The sequence below is a fragment of the Equus quagga genome, chromosome 16 (genome assembly GCF_021613505.1).
Source record: "Equus quagga isolate Etosha38 chromosome 16, UCLA_HA_Equagga_1.0, whole genome shotgun sequence".
NCBI classification, from domain to species: domain Eukaryota; kingdom Metazoa; phylum Chordata; class Mammalia; order Perissodactyla; family Equidae; genus Equus; species Equus quagga.
The window spans coordinates 2,034,243-2,052,506 of NC_060282.1; the positions used below are offsets into that span (position 1 = coordinate 2,034,243).

Consider the following 18,264-nt stretch of genomic DNA (forward strand, 5'->3'; position numbering starts at 1 on the left):
AATAAAGCAGAGTGGGTGAAGTGAATGGAATGAATGGCGTGGATGAAGTGGAGTGGCTGGAGTAGATGGTGTAGATGGAGTGGAGTGGGTGGAGTGGATGGTGTGGATGGAGTTGAATGGAGTAGAGTGCATGGAGTGGACACCAAGGTTTGCTCAGCCAGCCTCCCTCCCATCTCAGCACCCAGACATGCACAGATTTCAAGGGAAGTGATGAGAGCTCTGGTTTCTCACTGCCTTTCATTGAGCCCTGTAAGTGGGTTCCTAGTAAGGGTGGGCCCACCCTTACTTTTGGGTGCTGGGGCAAATGGAGGCCCATACTCCATATGGCCAAAAACATCAAACTTCTAAAAGAAGCTAGAAAACCATTAAACTAAAATATCATTGACAAATATGCCACCAAAACAAACAGGACAGTCTAGTGTGAATTTAGATTCTAGGCTCCTTGGCGCTCGTGCTAGGAGGTGGCTGCACAGAGAGAGCCCGCCTAAGCCTCAGACCAGACCCACCTTACATTGCAGGGGCCCCACATACATGCAGGTGACCCCCACAATGTAGCAGCTCCACCTCCACCCTCCACCAACAACCAGCCTTTGCCACCCTTGGGCCAAGGGATGAGCACCCAGCAGCTCACCCCATCCTGTGAGTGGACAGAGAAGAAGCCATGGGTGCAGGCTCCAGGCGGGCAGGTCTAGGGCACAGGCCAGGGCAGGGAGTCTAAGAGTGCTCTAGACAAAGTTGATTCCTCCTGGGAGAAAAAGGAGGGAAGGGTGTCCTTGGCGAGGGCCCGGAGGTGTGTGAGCGTCCACCCTGAGGCTGAGGGGAGGGAAGGGAGGCTGGAGGAGACGGAAGAGGCAGGGGAGGCAGAGTCACACAGAGAGTGGGCACAAGTGGGCTCTTGGCAGGCCACAGGGTCAAGGTTGGCAGTGGCTGTGGTCACCGGAAAGGAGACTGCAGCCACCAGAAAAGAGAGGCCGATGGCCCTGGGAGGGGATGGAGGAGAGACACCAGGAGGCGTGGGCTCCCAACCCTCAGCCTCTGGAATCCCAGCCAGACCCAAAACAGGACCAGGCGGCAGCTCACTGTGAGCAGGCCATTTCCTGCATCTCTCCAGGGCACACTTGTCACCCCAGTCCCGCAAGCCTGGCCTGGAGACGGATGGGCAGTGCTTCAGCGCCGACTGGAACACCCAGGGTGCCCCTCTGGCTCCGCCTGGCCCTGCTGTGCTGGCCCGGCGCATCGCAGCACCCGCACCTCCAGGAGATGCTCGGATTACAGAGTCTCAGGGCCCATTTTACCAGACCCCCGGGTGACCTGTGTGCTCACTGAAGACAGACGTGCTGGTCCAAAGCCAGCTTCCACTCTGCAGTGCCTCAGTTTCCTCGCTAAAATGGGTTTGGTGCCTCCTGCCTGCCCTGGCCCAGGGAAGAGGTGCAGGAGATGGGGCTGTGCTTCCTCAGAAGAGCTCTCGGCAGGGTCATGACCCCAGAGCCCTGGGCAGGGAGTGTCCCCCAGACCCCAGGGCAGGGTCGTGACCCCCAGACCCCCAAGAGTGGGCTGTCACCCACAGACCACCCTGCCCCTGCCTCCTTCCTTCTCCCCAGTCCACCCTGGGGCCTCATGATAACTGCAGGGACAGGAAGGCCAAAGGCTCAGGACAGAGGGACAGGCAGAGAATGGGCACAGGTGACCTTCCAAGAGACCTCGGGGCCCCTAGGGATGGGGCAAAAGGAAGTCTAGGCAGCATGAGTCAGACTGGCCTGCTGTCCCAAGCTCATCTCCAGCTAAATTACTAGGTCTGACCCCGGCCGGGAAGCCAGCTGTATAAAGGCACCTGGCACCCGCTGCTCCCCGTCCCAGCTGGTAGATGCCCCACGATGAGGCTGCTCCTGGTGTTTCTGCTTCTGGCTGTTCTGTGCACTGACCTGGGTAAGGGACGCCGACCTGGGTGGGAGGGATGGGGACAGACATGTGCTGGACAGGGCTGGCTCCCATTGGAGGGGTCTGTGGGGTCAGCGTGGATTTGGGGGCTGCAGGGAGTAGTGGGGGAGGCCCTTGTGGCTGCTCCCTGACCAGCCAGACGTGGAGACCTTTGTGTCCTTTTGGGCACAGTTCCTGGTATACCCGGTTCTCGTGGGGTAGAAGAGCCATGTGAGAGGCCAGGGCTGCAGAGCCCTGGGCTGGGCAGTAGGACCTGGGCTCCGGCCGGGGTGACCAATCATCCTGTTTTCCTGGGATGAAGGGGATTCCTGGGAGGCAGGCCTCTCAGCACTGAAACCTGGAAAATGAGCTGGTCGGCCCCTTCCAGCCGCAGCTCTGCCCCTGCCTGAAGACCTGGCTGTGTGACCGTGAATAAGAGCATCTCCTGCTTTGGGGGCCACCGGAAATGGCGGGGGGGGGGGGTACAGCCTGTGATTATCAGCTGAATAATTATCATCAGAGATAATTAACCCCATCAGCTTCCCCTGAGCGTGAGGTGGGGTGGGGTGGAGCCTCTAGCTGTCTGGGGAAGCCCCACGGGGTGGGACCCGAAGCTGGAAGGAGGCACCTTGGGGATCAGTCCCAGCTTCGGGAGGCTGGAAGGACAGATGGAGGGGACATTTGGGCAAGGGTATGAGGCTGGCTCCAGGAACAGGGCAGAGGAGAGGAGCAGCAGGAGGGAGTAGATGCTAGGGAGGTCCCAGCGAGGCCCTGCTGGGGTGGGGGGGGGGGCGGGTGGCACCCCCTTGTTGGGGCCAAGCTGCGACAGAGGAGGGGGTGGGGCCTGGCCTGTTTCTGTCCCGGGGCTTAGGTTTTCTGGGAGGCTCATGCCAGGACAGCACCTCCTAGAAGTCAGCCACTGCTCCCAGGACCTAAGAAGTATTAACCCACTAATTCTCAGCACAGCCCAAGGGCATAGGGACCATCCATGCCCCTGTGGGGGAAACCGAGGAACTGCAAAGTTCTTCCTCAGAGGAACCTAGGAGTATCTCCCCACTCCCAGCACCCAGGACTTAGCTGCAGACAGGGCAATGAGGAATAGCCAGGGGTCACCCCCACACAGAGAGGCTTATTCTTCTGGGGGGGTTCCAGAACCCTGAACTGGCAAGCATGATCCTGAGCCAAGGGGGAGTGAGGGGGCTTTGGGGATCTGAGCTTGACCTCCTGCTCGCCCGTGATTCAGCCACAAATGCCCCTTCTCTATGCAGGGGAAAGGGCTTCGACATCATGACCCATGTGTGGAAGGTACCACCACCACCCCATTCCACAGGCACCAGCTCTGAAGTCAGAGCCGCCATGCCTTGCTCAGGGCACGCCTACAGGACACCCCCATAGGGCACCCCTCCAAGGGCGCCCCTCCCAGGAATCCCCTTCCTGGGGCACCCCCACAAGCACTCCCTTGCAGGGCATCCCCACAGCCCCCACAGCCCAGGTAAGGTGCTCCCGGCTTGCCCACCTGACCCCTCATAGCTCCTGGGTCCTCACAGCCTGGTCCCAGCTGGCCTGGCCTCCGCCAAGCTGCACTTTCTGCATCCATCTGTCCGGCTCAGCTCCAGGGCCACCCACTCCAGGAAGCCTTCCCAGATGGTCCCCGCCCTCTATTAAGACTGTATTCCTCTCAGCCAGGTGTCCACAAAGTGTCCATTGACCCTCTGCTCCATCACGCTCGGGGTTACACATTGTACCTCGGTCGTCCACCCCTGGCTGGCCTGCAGGGTCTCCAGGCCAGGAGCCTTGTCCTGGTCCCCCGTTGTTGGGACCTGAGGCCCATCATAGCACACAGGTGCTGGCCGGGACCAGGGCCTTTTGCTGCAGATTCCCCATCACTCGGCCTGGGAGTGGGGGTCACTGGCTGGCCCCTGGCAGTGAGGGGCAGAGCCATTCCTTCTTGTTAACTCAACAGCCCTTAGCACCTGCTGTGTGCAAGGTCCTCAGAGCCACAGCCACCCTCTGGTCCAGGCGGCAGTCCCAGGCTGGGAGCCCCCAGCGGAGGAGGGTGGGGCAGGAGCCAAGCGCCTCTCGTCATTTCATCCTGCAGCAAGGCTGAACAGCCCTGGCTTCTATCAGTCCCACCTTATAGGTGAGGACACTGCAGCTCACAGAGGGACAGGGATGGTGAGAAGAAGACCCAGATCACCTCCAAAGTCGACCCTCTTTGTATTGCATCATGCTGCCCCATGCCCTCCTCCATCCCACTGGGGTTGGGGGAGCCAGCCTACAGACACCCATGCCCCAACCTACACCCTCACTCCTGCTGACGTGCGGCATTCACACGCACAGGGCCACAGAGGTGGTGTGGGGGCACATCAGAGTCACCACCACCAAGCCCCTGCCCCTCGGCCCATCCCCCCAGGCCGCCCACCAGGATGACCGCTGGAGGCCCCAGCCCAGACGGAGCACAAGCCTGTGCTTCCTCCCTCCCAGCCTGGGCCCTGCACTGCCACATGTGCCGCAGCCCAGGAACGGCAAGCCTCTGGTGAAATGTGCTGATGGACAAGTCTTGTGTGGTTACGTGGGTGAAGGTGTCTGCTCGCCTGCCCCACCGCCATGTGCCCGGCCCTCACAGCTCCACCCAGCCAGAAGCCGGCCCACGGCCCCCACCCTACCCTGGTCCAGACCCCTGGGGACACCACCGCCCTCCAGCAGGAACCCCATCATGTGGCCCACCCCCAGGCTGTAGGTGGCAGGGACTGATGTGTCCCATGTGAATACTCAGATGCAGAGGCAGAGGGTCAGGGATAAGAACCTCTGCCAGCAAGCCTGCAACACTGTCAGAGCAAGGTGGGAAAGCGGGCTCCACAGTGTCAGTGAGAGCGAGTCCACATTAAAGATCCGGGAGGCAGGGAGCAGGTGGTATGCGCATTTGGCAAGACATGAACACAGAGGGAGGCTGAGGCCGACAGACCTGGCCTGGCCATGCACTTCCCCAGCTCCCTGCCGCAGACGCACTGCAGGATGGCAACTCTGTCCTCTCTCTGCACCCGGAACTCCGCCTCCCCCTGCCCGTACCTGGAACCTGCCTCCTCCGGTTCCCCTCCAGGTCGGCCTCCCCAGCTCCCCCCTACTCCTTCCTTTGGCCTCCCAGGACCACTTCTGTGGGTCTAGTTCATCTTAGAGCCACCGCAGGTTGAGCCGGGGCCCAGAGCTCTTGAGTAGGGCCCAATGGTGACAGTGACAGGCAGGGTCAGGGTGCCGGCGGGGCTACGGAGGTCACATTGTGGGGATCTGAGCAGAGTGAGGAGGTGAGGGTGCTGTCTCCACTGCCACTGAAAGAGGAGGCGTGATATGGTGAGGGGAGTCCTGCACAGCCCTGTGCGTCCCAGAGACCCTGCGCAGGCAGCAACGCTCATTCCCACGGCAGGATGAGGAGGCTGCTGCCACATGGGGTGGGGATGGGAGCCCGGAGGTGTGAATGCCCGCTGGCTCCCTGTGCCAGCCTGGGAGATGGGCATGGAGGGGGCTGTGCAGCCTCTGGTCTCAGATCCACTGGTCAGCTGCCAGCAACCCTGGGTCTCAGCTTCTGTGGATCCGCCAGTGGGGGACAGGGAGGGGGGGTGCCTGAGAACACCTCCCCTGCTGCAGTCCTCATGGCAGAGGCGGCAGTCTTACCTGTAACCAAGGCAGATACACAGCCCTGCAGAGCCCCAGGCCCGGGGCGTTAGGCCATCCCCCGGTTCTGTCCTCCAACAGCCCCCGCTGAATATCCTCTTTCTCAGCCAAGAAGCCTGGAGCTCAGAGCCCGCCCAGCAAGGCGGTGGCCAAGCTGGGTAACTGTCCGCACACGCTCCCCAGCAGTAACTCAGAGGCGGGCTGGCAAATGCAGCCCTCCATAAACACACAGCTCCTTACTTAAATAACAGCTCCCAGCAGCGACCAATCATCACGTTTAACTGAAGAACTCGCTAGGGGGACGAGAGGTAAAGAAACGCACTGTCTGGTGTCCTGCCCGGCGCTGTCTCCGGCTCGGGGAGGAGGGTACGTCCACAGAGGTGGCTTCCTGAGGGCTTGGGAACTGTCACCCACCCTGGCGAGTCCGAGGCCCCTCACAGGGGCCCCTGCTGGCCTCTGACCCTCTCCTCAAGTGGACACAGCTCCGATCTCAGGAGCTGGCAGCTCTGTCCCTGTGCTTTGCCAGAAGGGGCTGTGTCTTCCCTTCCTGGCACTGCAGCTCTAAACACCGCTGCTCACTAAACACAACGGAAAACTGACAAGGACTCAAGGCCGTCGCAACACTACTCATAAACTAACCCATCTAAGGCCCAGACTATTGCAGAGGTCCATTCTCTTATTACCCACATCTTCTGGACGAGGAAATTGAGGCAGAGAGATGAGGTACCTGGGGACAGACACCCCAGCCCCACTCCCGGCTTCTGGGCCAGCTGTGAAGGAGTCCCCTTCCATCAGGGTCCTGGCTTCAAGCACGTTCTGAGTGGTACGGGTTGAGGGAAGCAATTTGCATTTACCCAGCACCCTGGGTTCCGAGCAGCCTGCACCCAGCATGTCAGGGGCCCTCTTCAGCTGTCCCCATGGCACAGTTGCCAAAACCGAGCCAGTGAGCGAGTCTAGCACAGAAGAAGGCGTCTTGCCCGTGGCCCCAGTCCACGGGCCCTGCTTGCTCCCCAGGGGCCCCTGCTGGGCCCTGCCTCCCCGCGCTGGAGATGGGTGGGCAGCAGCCTCCCTCGGCAAGTTCAGTTCCCCTTACAGGACGTGGTGTTGTAAAAGCAACTGTGCGGGCCGCTGTGCCCTGCAATCCCTCAGCCACCATTTCCTAAGATTCTCCAGTCCCAGAAAGGGACGAGGGGTGAGCGCGGGGCCTGGTACTTCCTCTGGACCCTGAAACCCAGAGCAGAGAAGCGCTCACAGATACCTGTCAGAAGGAGCTGAGTGCAGACAGACTGTGCATGGGGAGACACTGAGTCACTCCCCCGCCCCCGACCTGTCACAGAGGAGCCTGGCTGGAGGGGGAGAAAGGACTCCTCAGACCCACAGGCACCAAAGAAGGAGGCCCCGCCAACAGCGGAAGGCTCTTTAGGACACGCACATGCAAGTTCCTAGGAGCCCCGGAAGTGGGCTGTGCCCATGGTGCTGACGGTGCTGGGCTGCAGGACCTCCTGAGGGCCAGCTGGGTGGGTGGCGCAGGGAGCACGCCACCTATAGGCCCTCGCCCCTCTCTCCACAGCCAAGCCCAGCGGCATCCTGGTCATGAAGTCCTGCACCCCGACGTGCCCCAACAGCACTGTGTCCTCGGATGGCTGCTCTGTCTCCGTCTCCTGCTGCCAGGGCAACCAGTGCAACCACAGTGGAGCTGCGAGCCTGGCTGGTGGCCATGGAGCCCTGTGGGTCGGCGCGTCCGTCAGCCTGCTGTGGGCGCTGCTCCGGGCGGCCTGGTGAGCGCAGCTACCACGGGTCAGCCCTGGATCTGGCCTGTCCCCTCCCAGCCTGGACTCAGGCTGCAGGGGTCTGTCTCCAGCCTGCGAAGCTCCCAGCACAGCCCCAGCCTGGCAGGAAGAGCCCTGTCTCACTTGTCACTCCTCTCTGCTTCCCCCAGGCCACATCCGCGCCCTCAGCCTCCTACCCCAGGGAGGGACGCTCCCCACCTGCCTCAGGGAACCCACCAATGTGGAAAGCCAGGGGGGCATGTCTCCCCCAGGCCTGTACCTCCGAGGGACCCTCAGCTGTCTCCTGGGGTCCTGGGGTCCCCCCTGGCCATCCGGGAGTAGGAAGAGCACTCCAATTCTCCCCAGCACCCTCCACCCCTTTTCAGGGCCTTCTGCCAGGGATTCCTTCCCATCAAGCCCTGCCTCGAAGGAGACCCCTGTGCCCCATGGCCACGGGGCCCCTGGGCCTCCTCCTGTGCCTGGAGCCGCCCGTGCAGGAGGAGGTGGGTTGAGGGTTTGGGTGTTGGGTCTCCCAGGCTTTCTATTCACTCCACCAACCACTCCTGTGCTCCCTCATTCATTCATTCATTCATTCATCCGTTGGCCCATCCACTTATTCCCTCCTTCACTCACATTCATTCATCACAAACCCATGGGGCTTCCTTGGAGCCAGGTGCCCCTTGGAGCCAGGACCTGCCTCCCAGGCTGTCACTCAGGGGCTCAGTGTGTGACCAGTGCCCGAAGTCCAGGGATGGGACAGGGAGTCTAGAAGGCCACCAGCACCCCTGCCACCCCCTGCCAGCTGAAGGCAGGCCTTTCCAATGGACCCCTGGCTGCTTGCTGCAGGGTGGACCAAGTCACCTAGGGGACCAGTGTCGGGTGTCGGGATTGGAGGGGGGTGTCCATTCTCACAAGGCATGGGTGCCATCCTACCTCCCCCAGGGGCACCCTCTGCCAGCCCACCTCCCAGGATCTCTGAGAGGAGAATAAAGCTGCATGTCCTCCTTGTCCTCATTCTCTGAGATGTCGAATCTGTGGGGTTTTCCTGTCCTGATCCTCCTGAGTGGAAGCCCCCTGGACCCCAGGGGCAGGCAGGGGCACTGTGCAGAGCGGGGTGGAGCTCTCAGCGCACAAGCTTGGGTGGAGGGGAGCCTGCTTTCCCCTTGGCTGAGAAGCCAGCATCTATTCCAACCTCCTGGCCAGGGTGGCAGAAACATGCTTTCAGTAAATCCCAAGTTGGGGGCTCACAGGGGTCCTCTGAGGAGTCCCTCTGAGCCTTGGTGTCGCCCAGCATATGTACTCAGCCCCACAATGCGTCCCAGCACCCCCCACTGTCCTGCATGCCCGTTGGGGCACAGACTGGCTCCCGGGCTCTTCCTGGGGGGCAAGGCCAGAGGCCCCTCAACTCTCCAGGAGCTTTCCTCCCTGCACCTCTGCCTGGGGCCCCTCCGCAGTAACCCACCCAGGTCCTCGCGCCCATGGCACCCACGGGGTCTCCCAGCCTGCAGGGGTCCTCCCCTGGCCCCCTGCCTCCTCCCTGCTCTTTCGAGTCCTTTCCCTGATGCCTCCACCCTTCCCTTCAAAACTCTAACGGAGGAAGACACAGCCTCTCCCTTTCCCCACCTCTCTGTCCCTCACATCCCTTCCCTGGTGACAAGGACAAACATCCAGGCCAGGTGAGTGGGGACAGGCCTCTCGCCTGCCCTGCAGAGCTGGGCTGCCTCCCTAGACAGGCGTGGGCCTCAGTTCCTCCGGGAACCAAGGAATCCGGCGGCAGGTGGGAAGGCCAGACAGGCAACCTCCCCTACCCCTGCTCTCCCCTCCGCCTCCACCCCTCCCACCGCTGCCCGGCCCAGGACGTACCCATGCTCCGCTCACTCACCCAAGGGACAAGGCCCTTCCTGTTCCCAGCAGCCACCTGTCTAGCCTTGCAAGACTGCTGCCCCCAGCCTGTGTGCCCAGCCCGCTGTCATCCCCTGTGCCTGTGACACTGCTTTGGTGGCCATTCCACTGTGGGGCATGGTGCTCCCAAGGTGCGTGGAGACACAGAGGGCTCGGGCCCATGGGAGGGGCCTTCTTGCAGGGTTTCTGCCAGCTATGTCTGCCCCTTGGGTGTCTATAGGGCAAGGCGGGCTGAGGGGGCCTTGCCTTGAAACAAGGATGTCAGGGTTCCCTTGGGGCCCCTCTGATCCTCCAGCACAATCTCCCTGCATGACCAGGCTGCCGGGCTCTGGGGACACAGGAGGAGGTGGTCTGGGGTCCGTGTGGCATGGCCATCACAGGAATGAAGGTGGGGCTCAGGGTTGGGTCACCCACCCCGGCCTTGGGTGCTTGGGGTTTCTTATCTTAGGAGAGTGGAACTTTCCTCTCCTGACTCTCCTGTCTGACGAGCTTCCCTCTGGGGCAGCCCCACCCCTACAAGTCCCAACGCAAAACCACGCTGGGCGCCGCCTGACGACCACAGCCTCCTCCTCCAAGAGCATCTGCAGTGAGAAGTCAGCACGGGGCCAGGAGCCTGTTTCCACACGAAGACATTAGTCTTCCCTAGCTACAGAGGAGGAAACTGAGGCACAGAGAGCTTTCTGGATTCACACTTGGGTTGGCAGAGTGGTCTGCACCCAAGCCTGAGTTCTCTCCATTCCCCCAGCCCCTCCCCCAAGACACTCAGGCAGTGTCTGTGTCCCAGGATGGTGTGGGCACTGGTACACCACAGTGACACCACAGTGACAGAGCAGACGTGGGGGCCACAGCCTGCAAACTGACCAACAAAAGTGGGCCCACAGTTCCTGACAAGGGCTATGGAGGAAGCTGGGGTGGGGCAGGGGCCGGCTGCCTCCCAGAGAGGAGGTTGTGGCTGCAATCCTGACCCCGGGAAGGCCATGGGGACAGCAGATGCACAGGCTGGGAGGGAGGATGGCTCGGGACTGCTGGGAGACCCATGCGGTGGGAACACCGAGGGTGGGCAGCAGGTAGGCCAGCGGCAGGGCTCGTGGGCAGCAGGACAGGGGGCTGGGTTTGACCCTGAGAACACCAAGTGCTAGGCTGCCGGTGTAGCAAGGAACATTTCTGAGTAGTGTGGGAGTGGGGCCACAAATCGAGGGCTCAGGCTGCAACCTGTTACTCCTGCGAGGCCCGAGGCCCGAGGGAGGCCTGGGGAGGAAGGCAGGGAGGCAGCAGGAGCCCAGGGAGCTGGGGCTGAGGTGCGAGGAGCAGCATCCCCTTCCCTTTGGCTCCATGTGTCTCGTTCCCTCCACCCAGCATCCCCGGCTCCCTCCTTATGTAACATTCCCAGGTTGGGATGACACAGACCCCTTGATCCTCTAAGCTCTTGTGATCGTAGCACTGAGCTGCTTGGCAGGGCCCAGCGTGGGACCCACCTCCCTCCCCTGGGGCCTGTCCCCACACCCAGAGCAGCTGCAACAACATGCAAACCCCGGGGCCACCAGGCTGAGCAGAGAGTGGCTGAGCTGGGCTCTTCCAGACTCAGAGCTCAGCAGCCGACTGAGGCCCAGAGGAGCAGAGGCCAGGCCTCCCAGGGACAGTGCGCCAGGAGTCTCCAGGCCACCGGGCTGCTGCAGATGCAGCCCTGCAGGCTCCTATCCTCCTGTCCTTGGACAAGTGTCAGGAACCTTGTCTGTAAGATGCAGGGTTCGGACAGAGGCTGTCCACGGCTGACATCTGGTCTCACTGGACAGTTGAAGTCCTCCCCACACACACTTTGGAAGACAATAGTCCCAATCCAAGAATTTTGTCAGCTGTTTCCAAAAAATCTTTTTTTTAATTCCAGGTTGTCCTAGCAATGTTTTGGTGGGGCTTAAGGAGTGGCAGCACGCAGCAAGGAGCGATTTTCTGTTCCCAAGGGACAGGGGATAAAGTGACGGGGCTGCCGGGGTGTCAAGGAAAGGAATTTAGACCACTCTGTGTAAGAGATACTTGTGCCAAAGACAGACAGAGAGACCGACAGGGCACGTGATATACCTAAAACATTGACTTCCCTCTTAAGGGTTAGGATCAAGGATGTCCTCCCAAAGCCCCCCTCCCCCAAGTTAGCACATAATCTCAAGTAAAAAGGGCATGTCTGCATGTCGGGGGTTGCAAGTCCCAGAGCTGCCCGCCAACCACCTGCTGACCTGAGGCTTTCCAAGCCCCCCAGGTTTCAGTCCATGGTCTTTGAGAATCACTGTTTTCTCTTGTCAGGGGCAGGTATGCGTGTAAATAAGAAAGGCAAGAGGGGACAGAAGAGAGAGACACCATTGTAACTATCTCCTAGAGGACATAAGTGGTATGAGTGGATGAATAGATGGATGGATGGGTAGATACGTGGATGGAGGGGTGGGTGGGTGGGTGGAAGGATGGGTGGATGGATGGACGGATGGATGGGTGGATGGGTAGATGGATGGATGAGTGGATGGATACATGGATGGATGGGTGGGTGGGGATGAATGGATGGATGATGGATAGGTGGATGGATGGGTGGGTGGATGGATGAGTGGGTGGGTGGATGGATAAGTGGGTAGGTGGATGGATGGATGGATGGATGGATGGATTGGTGGATGGGTGGATGGGTGGATGAATGGGTGGATGGATGGGTGGATGGATGGACAGATGGATGGGAGGATGGGTGGGTGGATGGATGGGTGGATGGATACATGGTTGGATGGGTGGGTGGGGATGAACGGATGGATGATGGATAGGTGGGTGCATGGGTGGGTGGGTGGACGAGTGGGTAGGTGTTGGGAGCAAGTAAGGGCAGGGGAGTGAGGAAGGAAAGTGAGGAGGGCTCCATATTCTACCCTGGAAACTATACCCACACCGTCGTGGACCTCAACCATTCACAGCTCCAGGCTACAAGAGGAGGTACAGTGGGCCAGGCATAGCAGAGGAGAGAACCCAGGGGTCTAGCATGGGCACACACCCTCTGCCCTTACCTAGAACCCTGGAAGGAGCTTATCCTAGCCTGGGGAGGGTCACACTCCAGAGGACCCGCCTCTCAGGCTCATTGGGTCTGCCCCTCCAGGGCTCCACGTTCTACAAGCCCACCCTGCAGGAGCCTGCAGTCCTGGGACTCCGAGGTCTCCATGGTCGCTGTGTCTCTGTGCCTTTGTGCCCGTGCCCTTCCAGAGGCCCTCTCCGCCTACTTCACGGAAGAACTCTGCTCACACTCTGAGGGCTGCTCCCGCATCACCCAGACCTGAGTCCCAGGGACTCTCAGGGACACAGCCAGAGAAGCCTGCAGTCAGAGCCCACGTGGGGCTCCGTCAAGGGTGAGCCAGTGCAGTCCTCCATGCTGGCGTGCGCAGGGACCCTGGGGGCTCTCTCAGGGAAGTCGCCTGCCAGGCCTGAGAACTGGTTTGTCTCTCTTGGCCCCCAGGAACCTAGGGCTCCGGTCTAGCCATGCCCAGGAACGGGCTGCACCCCCAGGCAGGGAAGGGGGGCCCAGGCGGCTGCCCCCTGGCTTTGCCCTCTGGGAGAGCTGGAAAGAGAGGCCCCATGTAGACAAGGGGCCAGCGCAGAGGGCAGAGCCGGCCTGGAACCCCAACCCCTGGCCCAGCCCAAGGACATTAACGGCACCCATAAGCCCCACCTAGCAGCGAGGGGAGGGCAACTCCGGGGAAGGGCTGCTGTGGCCAGGGTCCCAGGGGCTGATCTAGGACAGGGGGGCCATGTCAGAGCCTGGGAAGCAGGTGAGAGAGACCCATGCTGAGGCCACGGCTCTCTGGGTAAAGGTGAGTCTCCTGTGCCAGGAAGGAGTGGGAGGTCCAGGCATAGGGTAACAACTCTGCCTCCCACTCACTGGCTAGCGACCCTGGGCAAGGCCTTGCCCTCTCTGTGTCATCCGAGGGAGGCCCGTCTACGTGCGCAGGTGTGAGACGGAAAGTGACAGAGCAGGCCCGAGGGAGACACTGCATCGCTCCGGAGGGTCCTGACTCACGAGGCAGTCACCTCGCCCCTGCTGGGAAGGAGGGAGAGAGAGGAGTGTGAACCCCCCGGGGCCACGTGGGGCTCAGGCTCAGCCCTGACTCCCCTGCCAGGATGTCCTTCCCTGTTCCACCTTTCAGAGCCACCCCCCCCTCCCCGCCAGGTCCCTCGGCCTCTCTGATTGGCACACGTGTCGGGGGTCCACCACAGAGCATCACTTGTCTCTCTCCCATTTCCCCAGCTGCTCCGGGGGCCTGAGGGCCGGCCCATCTCTCTCCTCTCGCTCTCTGATACCCCTCAGTGCTGGCTTTCGGTGGCAGCCCTAACCCTCGTTGAATGGAGGAGTGAGTGAATGGAAGAACGGAGCACCCAGGCAGACGGAAGCGTTTTGGCATTTCTTGGGTGTGGCAGGGGCCAGCATTTGCCCATGTGGCCAGCGGGAACATAAGAAGCCTTGTCCTGAGGCCTCGAGGTTTGCGGGTGCCTCCAGCCAGGGGACCTGACCTGTCAACCCTGGTGCACACCCTCAGCCAGTGCAGGAAATGGGGGCTTTCCAAGGGCTGCACTTCCAGAAGACCTGAAGTGGCTGCTGTGCGTGCTGAGCCAGGCCCCTCTCTGGGCCACACCCCTCTGCGTGACCAGGTGGCTGGACAGCCTGGAGCTCTGGGCCTGGATCGCTGCCTCACCCCCACCCCAAGGCCAGACCTGGGGAAAGCACTGGAGGGCAAGGTGTGGGGAGGGGGCGTGAGGGCTGCAGGAAGAGGTCTGGGCTTGACCAGGCGCCTGGCTTGCTAGACAGTCAGGTCTAGGCACCTGCCGGCTCCAGGGACTGGGTGAGAGGGCTCAGGTTCCAGAAAGCAACAGAAAGGGAGGAAGGGAGGAGAGGCCAGTGGTGGCAGAAAGAAGTGCCAGCCCAGCCCTCTCTGGCCCTAATTTCCTCACTAGGAAAAGGGTGTTGGAAGGGGGCCAACTTAAGGGGCCATGATGGCTCCCCTCTCCCCTAATCCTGCCCTACAAGATCATAGCCAGGTCACAGCCTGCAGGAAGCCCTCCCTGAGTGCACTGTCCCAATGACTTCCCATTCTCTGAGAGCTCCTGCCACCAAAATCACCCACTTTCTCCCACAAGTAAACTGTCTAGGTTCTGCGAGGAGGTCCCTAGGTCAGGTGGCTCCCATCCTCATGGGCAGCCCTGCCGGGGACAAAGGCCTTTCTCGCGTGGGACCAGAACCCAGCTGCCACCTCTGCTCTGGTGTCTGGCCCTGTTCCAGGGCACATGGCCACAGTGACTCCTGAGGTGTCCCATGGGGGTGGGCAGGTGTGGAGCGGGCCCCTCTGGCCCCAGGTGCAGGGAGCCCTCTGCCCAGCAGCCTCACGTCCAGACCTCCACCCTGACCTGGCAGGCCTGGATGCTGCAGCTCCACCAGGCCCACGGGGAAATCCAATCCCCCGAACCTGTTTTTCCAGCAGCTTCCATGCCCCTCGCCTGAGTGAGTCACCCCTCCCCACCTGCATCTCCCACCCCATGCCAGTCACCACCCTGTCACTGAGCCCTGCGTCAGAAGCGCCCTCCCTCCCACTTGCCGTGAACGGCTGTGCTGATTTCGGGGAGGTCGCGGAGCACGCGGGGACTTTCCCTCTCCAGGTGTGGGCATGGGGACCCCACATTACCTGCCTTGTCAAGGGAGACCCCAGCTGCCCTGAGCCAGCCTCAGGAGCCTGGGAGCAGCCCACAGGACAGGCGGCCTTCACAGGCTCCACGGACGGATGTGGAGAGCTGCCTTGGGCTTCCTGCCTGCACCCCGCCCTGCTCCCCCAGGGTCCCCGAAGGCACCGCCACACCTCCCCTCCAGCTTTGTCCGGGTGCTGCAGGGTCCAGAAACTGCTTCGGGGGGACAGCACATCCTGGGAACCCTGTGATGCCGCCCTAACTTTACCACACGCAGCTGGAGATAGGTGAGGCCCAGCTCAGGAGCTGCCTCACCCAGGGACAAGCCAGGAGGAAGGGTCAGGGGTCCTGGAGCCAGATCTGACTGGCCGGAGCACATGGTGCTCCCAAGAGCCTTAGACTGGCTCCAACCCCCGCCCCACAGCCTAGGGCCACCCTCCTTGCAGCAGGCCCTGCCTCGCCAGTCCTTGTGGCACATGTCCAGTGGCAGGGATGGCGCCCAGGCCAGCCCAGGGCTGTCTCTATCTGTGCCCTGGCCCCACTCACCGTTGGCGTGGCCCTCCAGGGCAGGGACAGGACAGGCCTCTGTGGGGCCCAGCCACACCACCCAGCAGGGGCTGCCCGGCACAGCAGAGCAACAGTAGGGTCCCAGGGCCAGCAAACAGAAAAGGACCCGTGGAGAGAGCGCGAAGGGAGAGGGTTCCTATGCTCAGAGTCCCGAGTCCCTCCCAGGAGCACTGAAAGAGGGTGAGGGTGGGAGGGGTCTGCCCAGCACCCACCGGTGGACTCTGCCCCCAGGACCCATGGCCCACCACCTGCCAGTACCAGAGCAGAGATGCGGAGAGCAACAGGCCCAAAGCAGGACGGAGGCAGCTGCTCTTCGCACAGGGCTGGGGTGGGGAGCACGGAGGAGGGAGCACTTGATGGGGTGGGGTCCTGAGGCCCCGGAAGGGTGGGAGGCAGGGTTAGGGGAGACAGGACCGACCTTCGGTTCACCCTGTGCAACGAGGGCTTCAGCCTTTGCCTCCACGCCCCGTCCCTCCTGTGACGCATCAGGTCCTGCTGGGCTCACCTCTCTGCAGGCACATCTGCAGCCTTGTTCCTGCTGCCCCCAGGCCCCAGGATGGCCTCTCCTCCCCTCCCTATTCCCGGCTCCCCACTTCAGCAGGGTGCAGTGCTTCCCCTGGGCTCCTTTCCTAGGGCTCCCCTGGGTGGACCTAGCAACCCTGGCCCAGAGCCCAGGCAGGCAGGGCCAGTGCCTCCTCCTGCCTCCCTGGCTCCGTGGGCACAGACCTGGGCACCCACAGGGCACCCACACAAGCTCGTGACTCTGTGACCCTGTCTGAGGGTGGGCAATGCAAGGAAGGGGGTGGAAGATCAGAGACAGCATGATCCAGGAGCGGACAGAGGGCTGGAGAGAGGAAGATGTGGCAGTGAGCTGCAGGGTCAGTGGAGGCCTCTGTCCACAGCCTGGAGAGGGGGAGGCAGACCCCTGCCCTGGGAGGAGGCGGCCAGAGGCAGAGGTCCCCCCAGCTGGCAGGGCCAGGCAAGTGCTGGGCCGTGGGTGTGGGCCAGCCAGGGTGGGGCAGGTCCCTGTGGAACGCTGCTGCCTGGCTGACTGCCCACCCCCGCCCCTCCTGCCAACACCTGTCCCAGCTATAAGGCCTCCCAAAAGGAGGGGCCCCCACTGCTCCCAGAGACGCCCCGAGATGAAGACGGCCCTGCTGCTCCTTGTTGCCCTGGCTGTGGCCGCTGGGCCAGGTGAGAGACTGGACGAGGGGGCTGGGGTGGCGGTGGGCAGCACTGGCCAATGGGCCAGACACTGGAAGCCTGGAGTTATTGATCTTTAGGCACAGAGAATCCTGAAACTGTAGGGTGCTAGACTCAGAAATTAAAACAAAATGAATCCCACATCCGGCCCATGCCCCTCCTGCTCCCCAGGGCCCCCCGGACAGCCTTTTCTCCCACAGGCTCAATGCGGCCAAGCTGACGGCCCCTAGGACCCCAACCCAGCCTCAGGTCCTCAGAACCATGAGCTGCCCACCCAGAGATGCCCCTGGGGTGGGGGACTTAGCAGGTCCCAGAGCCCTCTGGTGCCCTTGGAGAAGGGGCTCCATGCACCTTGTCCTGGCCACCTCCTCACCATTCCTCTAGACATGCCTAGCACAGGACACCTCCTCCACAGGGACTGTTACCTCCTGGCTGCTGAGGCTGTGTGCAGGACATCAGCCCTGACAGGGCCCGGGGACCTAAGAGGGGACTGGCCTAGGGCAGGAGGGGCAGAAGGCTCTGTCCAGGAGGGGTCTTTTGGGGAAGTGAACCCCAGCCTCCCTGTGTCCCTGAGAGGCCTCCCTGGGGCTGGCTGAGACCCCTGCCACCCTCGCCCCCAGCCCAGGCTCTCCGCTGTCACGTATGCTCCAACTCCATGAACTGTAAGAAACCTCAGACCTGCTCGGCCGGCTCACGCTACTGCAGGACCATGTCCAAGAGTGAGTGATCTAGGGGCACGGGGCCAGGGAAGGGTGCCCTGCAGGCCACCTTGGAGCTCTGCCCAGGTGTCCCGGGGCTGGGGGACCATCCTCGGGGAGGCTGGTGGGAGTGACGTCAGGGGCGGCTTGGTGGTGGTGGCCAATGAGGCTGGGAGCTGGGATTTGGGGTGCCATGGATGATGCAAGCTGGGTGAGGGGTGGGGGTCGGAGGCAGCCGCCAGCCTGACCATGCCCACCTGTTCCCAGTGGAGCCCCTGTCGGGGAACCTGGTGGAGAAGGACTGCGTGGAGTCGTGCACGCCCACGCACGGCCTGCAGAGCCAGGTCAGCAGGGGCACAGCAGTCACCCTGTGCTGCCAGGAGGACCTGTGCAACGAGAATCTGCAGAGCAGCGCGCCGGCCCGCACCCTGCCCACCGGTGCCACCCTCAGCCTGGCCCTGGCCCTCGGCCTCGTCGCCCTGATCTTGGGCCCCAGCCTGTGACCCCCCAGCGCAAGGGCTCCTGAACCTTTCCCAGGGACTTCCATGCCCCTCCCACCCTTCCCTTCCCTGCCCCGAGGGACTCCACGGCCCCCTCCCTGGCCATGACAGGGGCGTTCAGACACCCTGGGTTGGGGGCTCCCTCAGAAGGGCTCGGGCCAGGCCGTGCAGGCGTGGAGAGCTGATGACTTGAAGCCACTCTCTCCCCTGAGACGAGAGGATGCCCCTCCCTGAGCAGTGTGGAGGGCAGGGGACAGAGGCATTCTGACCCCTTCTGATTTCATATTCATTCTGTTTGGTTTCTGTTTATTTTTCTACTCACACCACTGCACAGGAATAAATGATTGAAAATCA

At 62.1% G+C, this 18,264-nt stretch overlaps 2 protein-coding genes and 1 long non-coding RNA gene across 3 annotated transcripts in view; 2 read left to right on the forward strand and 1 right to left on the reverse strand.

Annotated features, from left to right (window-relative positions):
• Window positions 1–5,682, reverse strand: part of LOC124227704 (uncharacterized) — an 11,882-nt gene extending 6,200 nt beyond the window's left edge. The window contains exon 1 of the long non-coding RNA XR_006885521.1: window positions 5,587–5,682. This is a non-coding gene — a long non-coding RNA (uncharacterized LOC124227704). The remainder of the gene's footprint in view (window positions 1–5,586) is intronic.
• On the forward strand, window positions 1,781–8,369 carry LOC124227703 (lymphocyte antigen 6E-like). The gene is made up of 2 exons (XM_046641559.1): window positions 1,781–1,926; window positions 7,157–8,369. The coding sequence occupies exons 1-2, from the start codon at window positions 1,875–1,877 to the stop codon at window positions 7,366–7,368; spliced, it is 264 nt and encodes an 87-aa protein (XP_046497515.1). The 5' UTR covers window positions 1,781–1,874; the 3' UTR covers window positions 7,369–8,369.
• Window positions 8,370–16,600: 8,231 nt separating this feature from the next.
• LY6D (lymphocyte antigen 6 family member D) lies at window positions 16,601–18,264 on the forward strand. Its single transcript, XM_046642224.1, has 3 exons — window positions 16,601–16,703; window positions 17,333–17,431; window positions 17,678–18,264. Exons 1-3 carry the CDS (start codon window positions 16,652–16,654, stop codon window positions 17,911–17,913), a joined length of 387 nt encoding a protein of 128 aa, XP_046498180.1. The 5' UTR covers window positions 16,601–16,651; the 3' UTR covers window positions 17,914–18,264.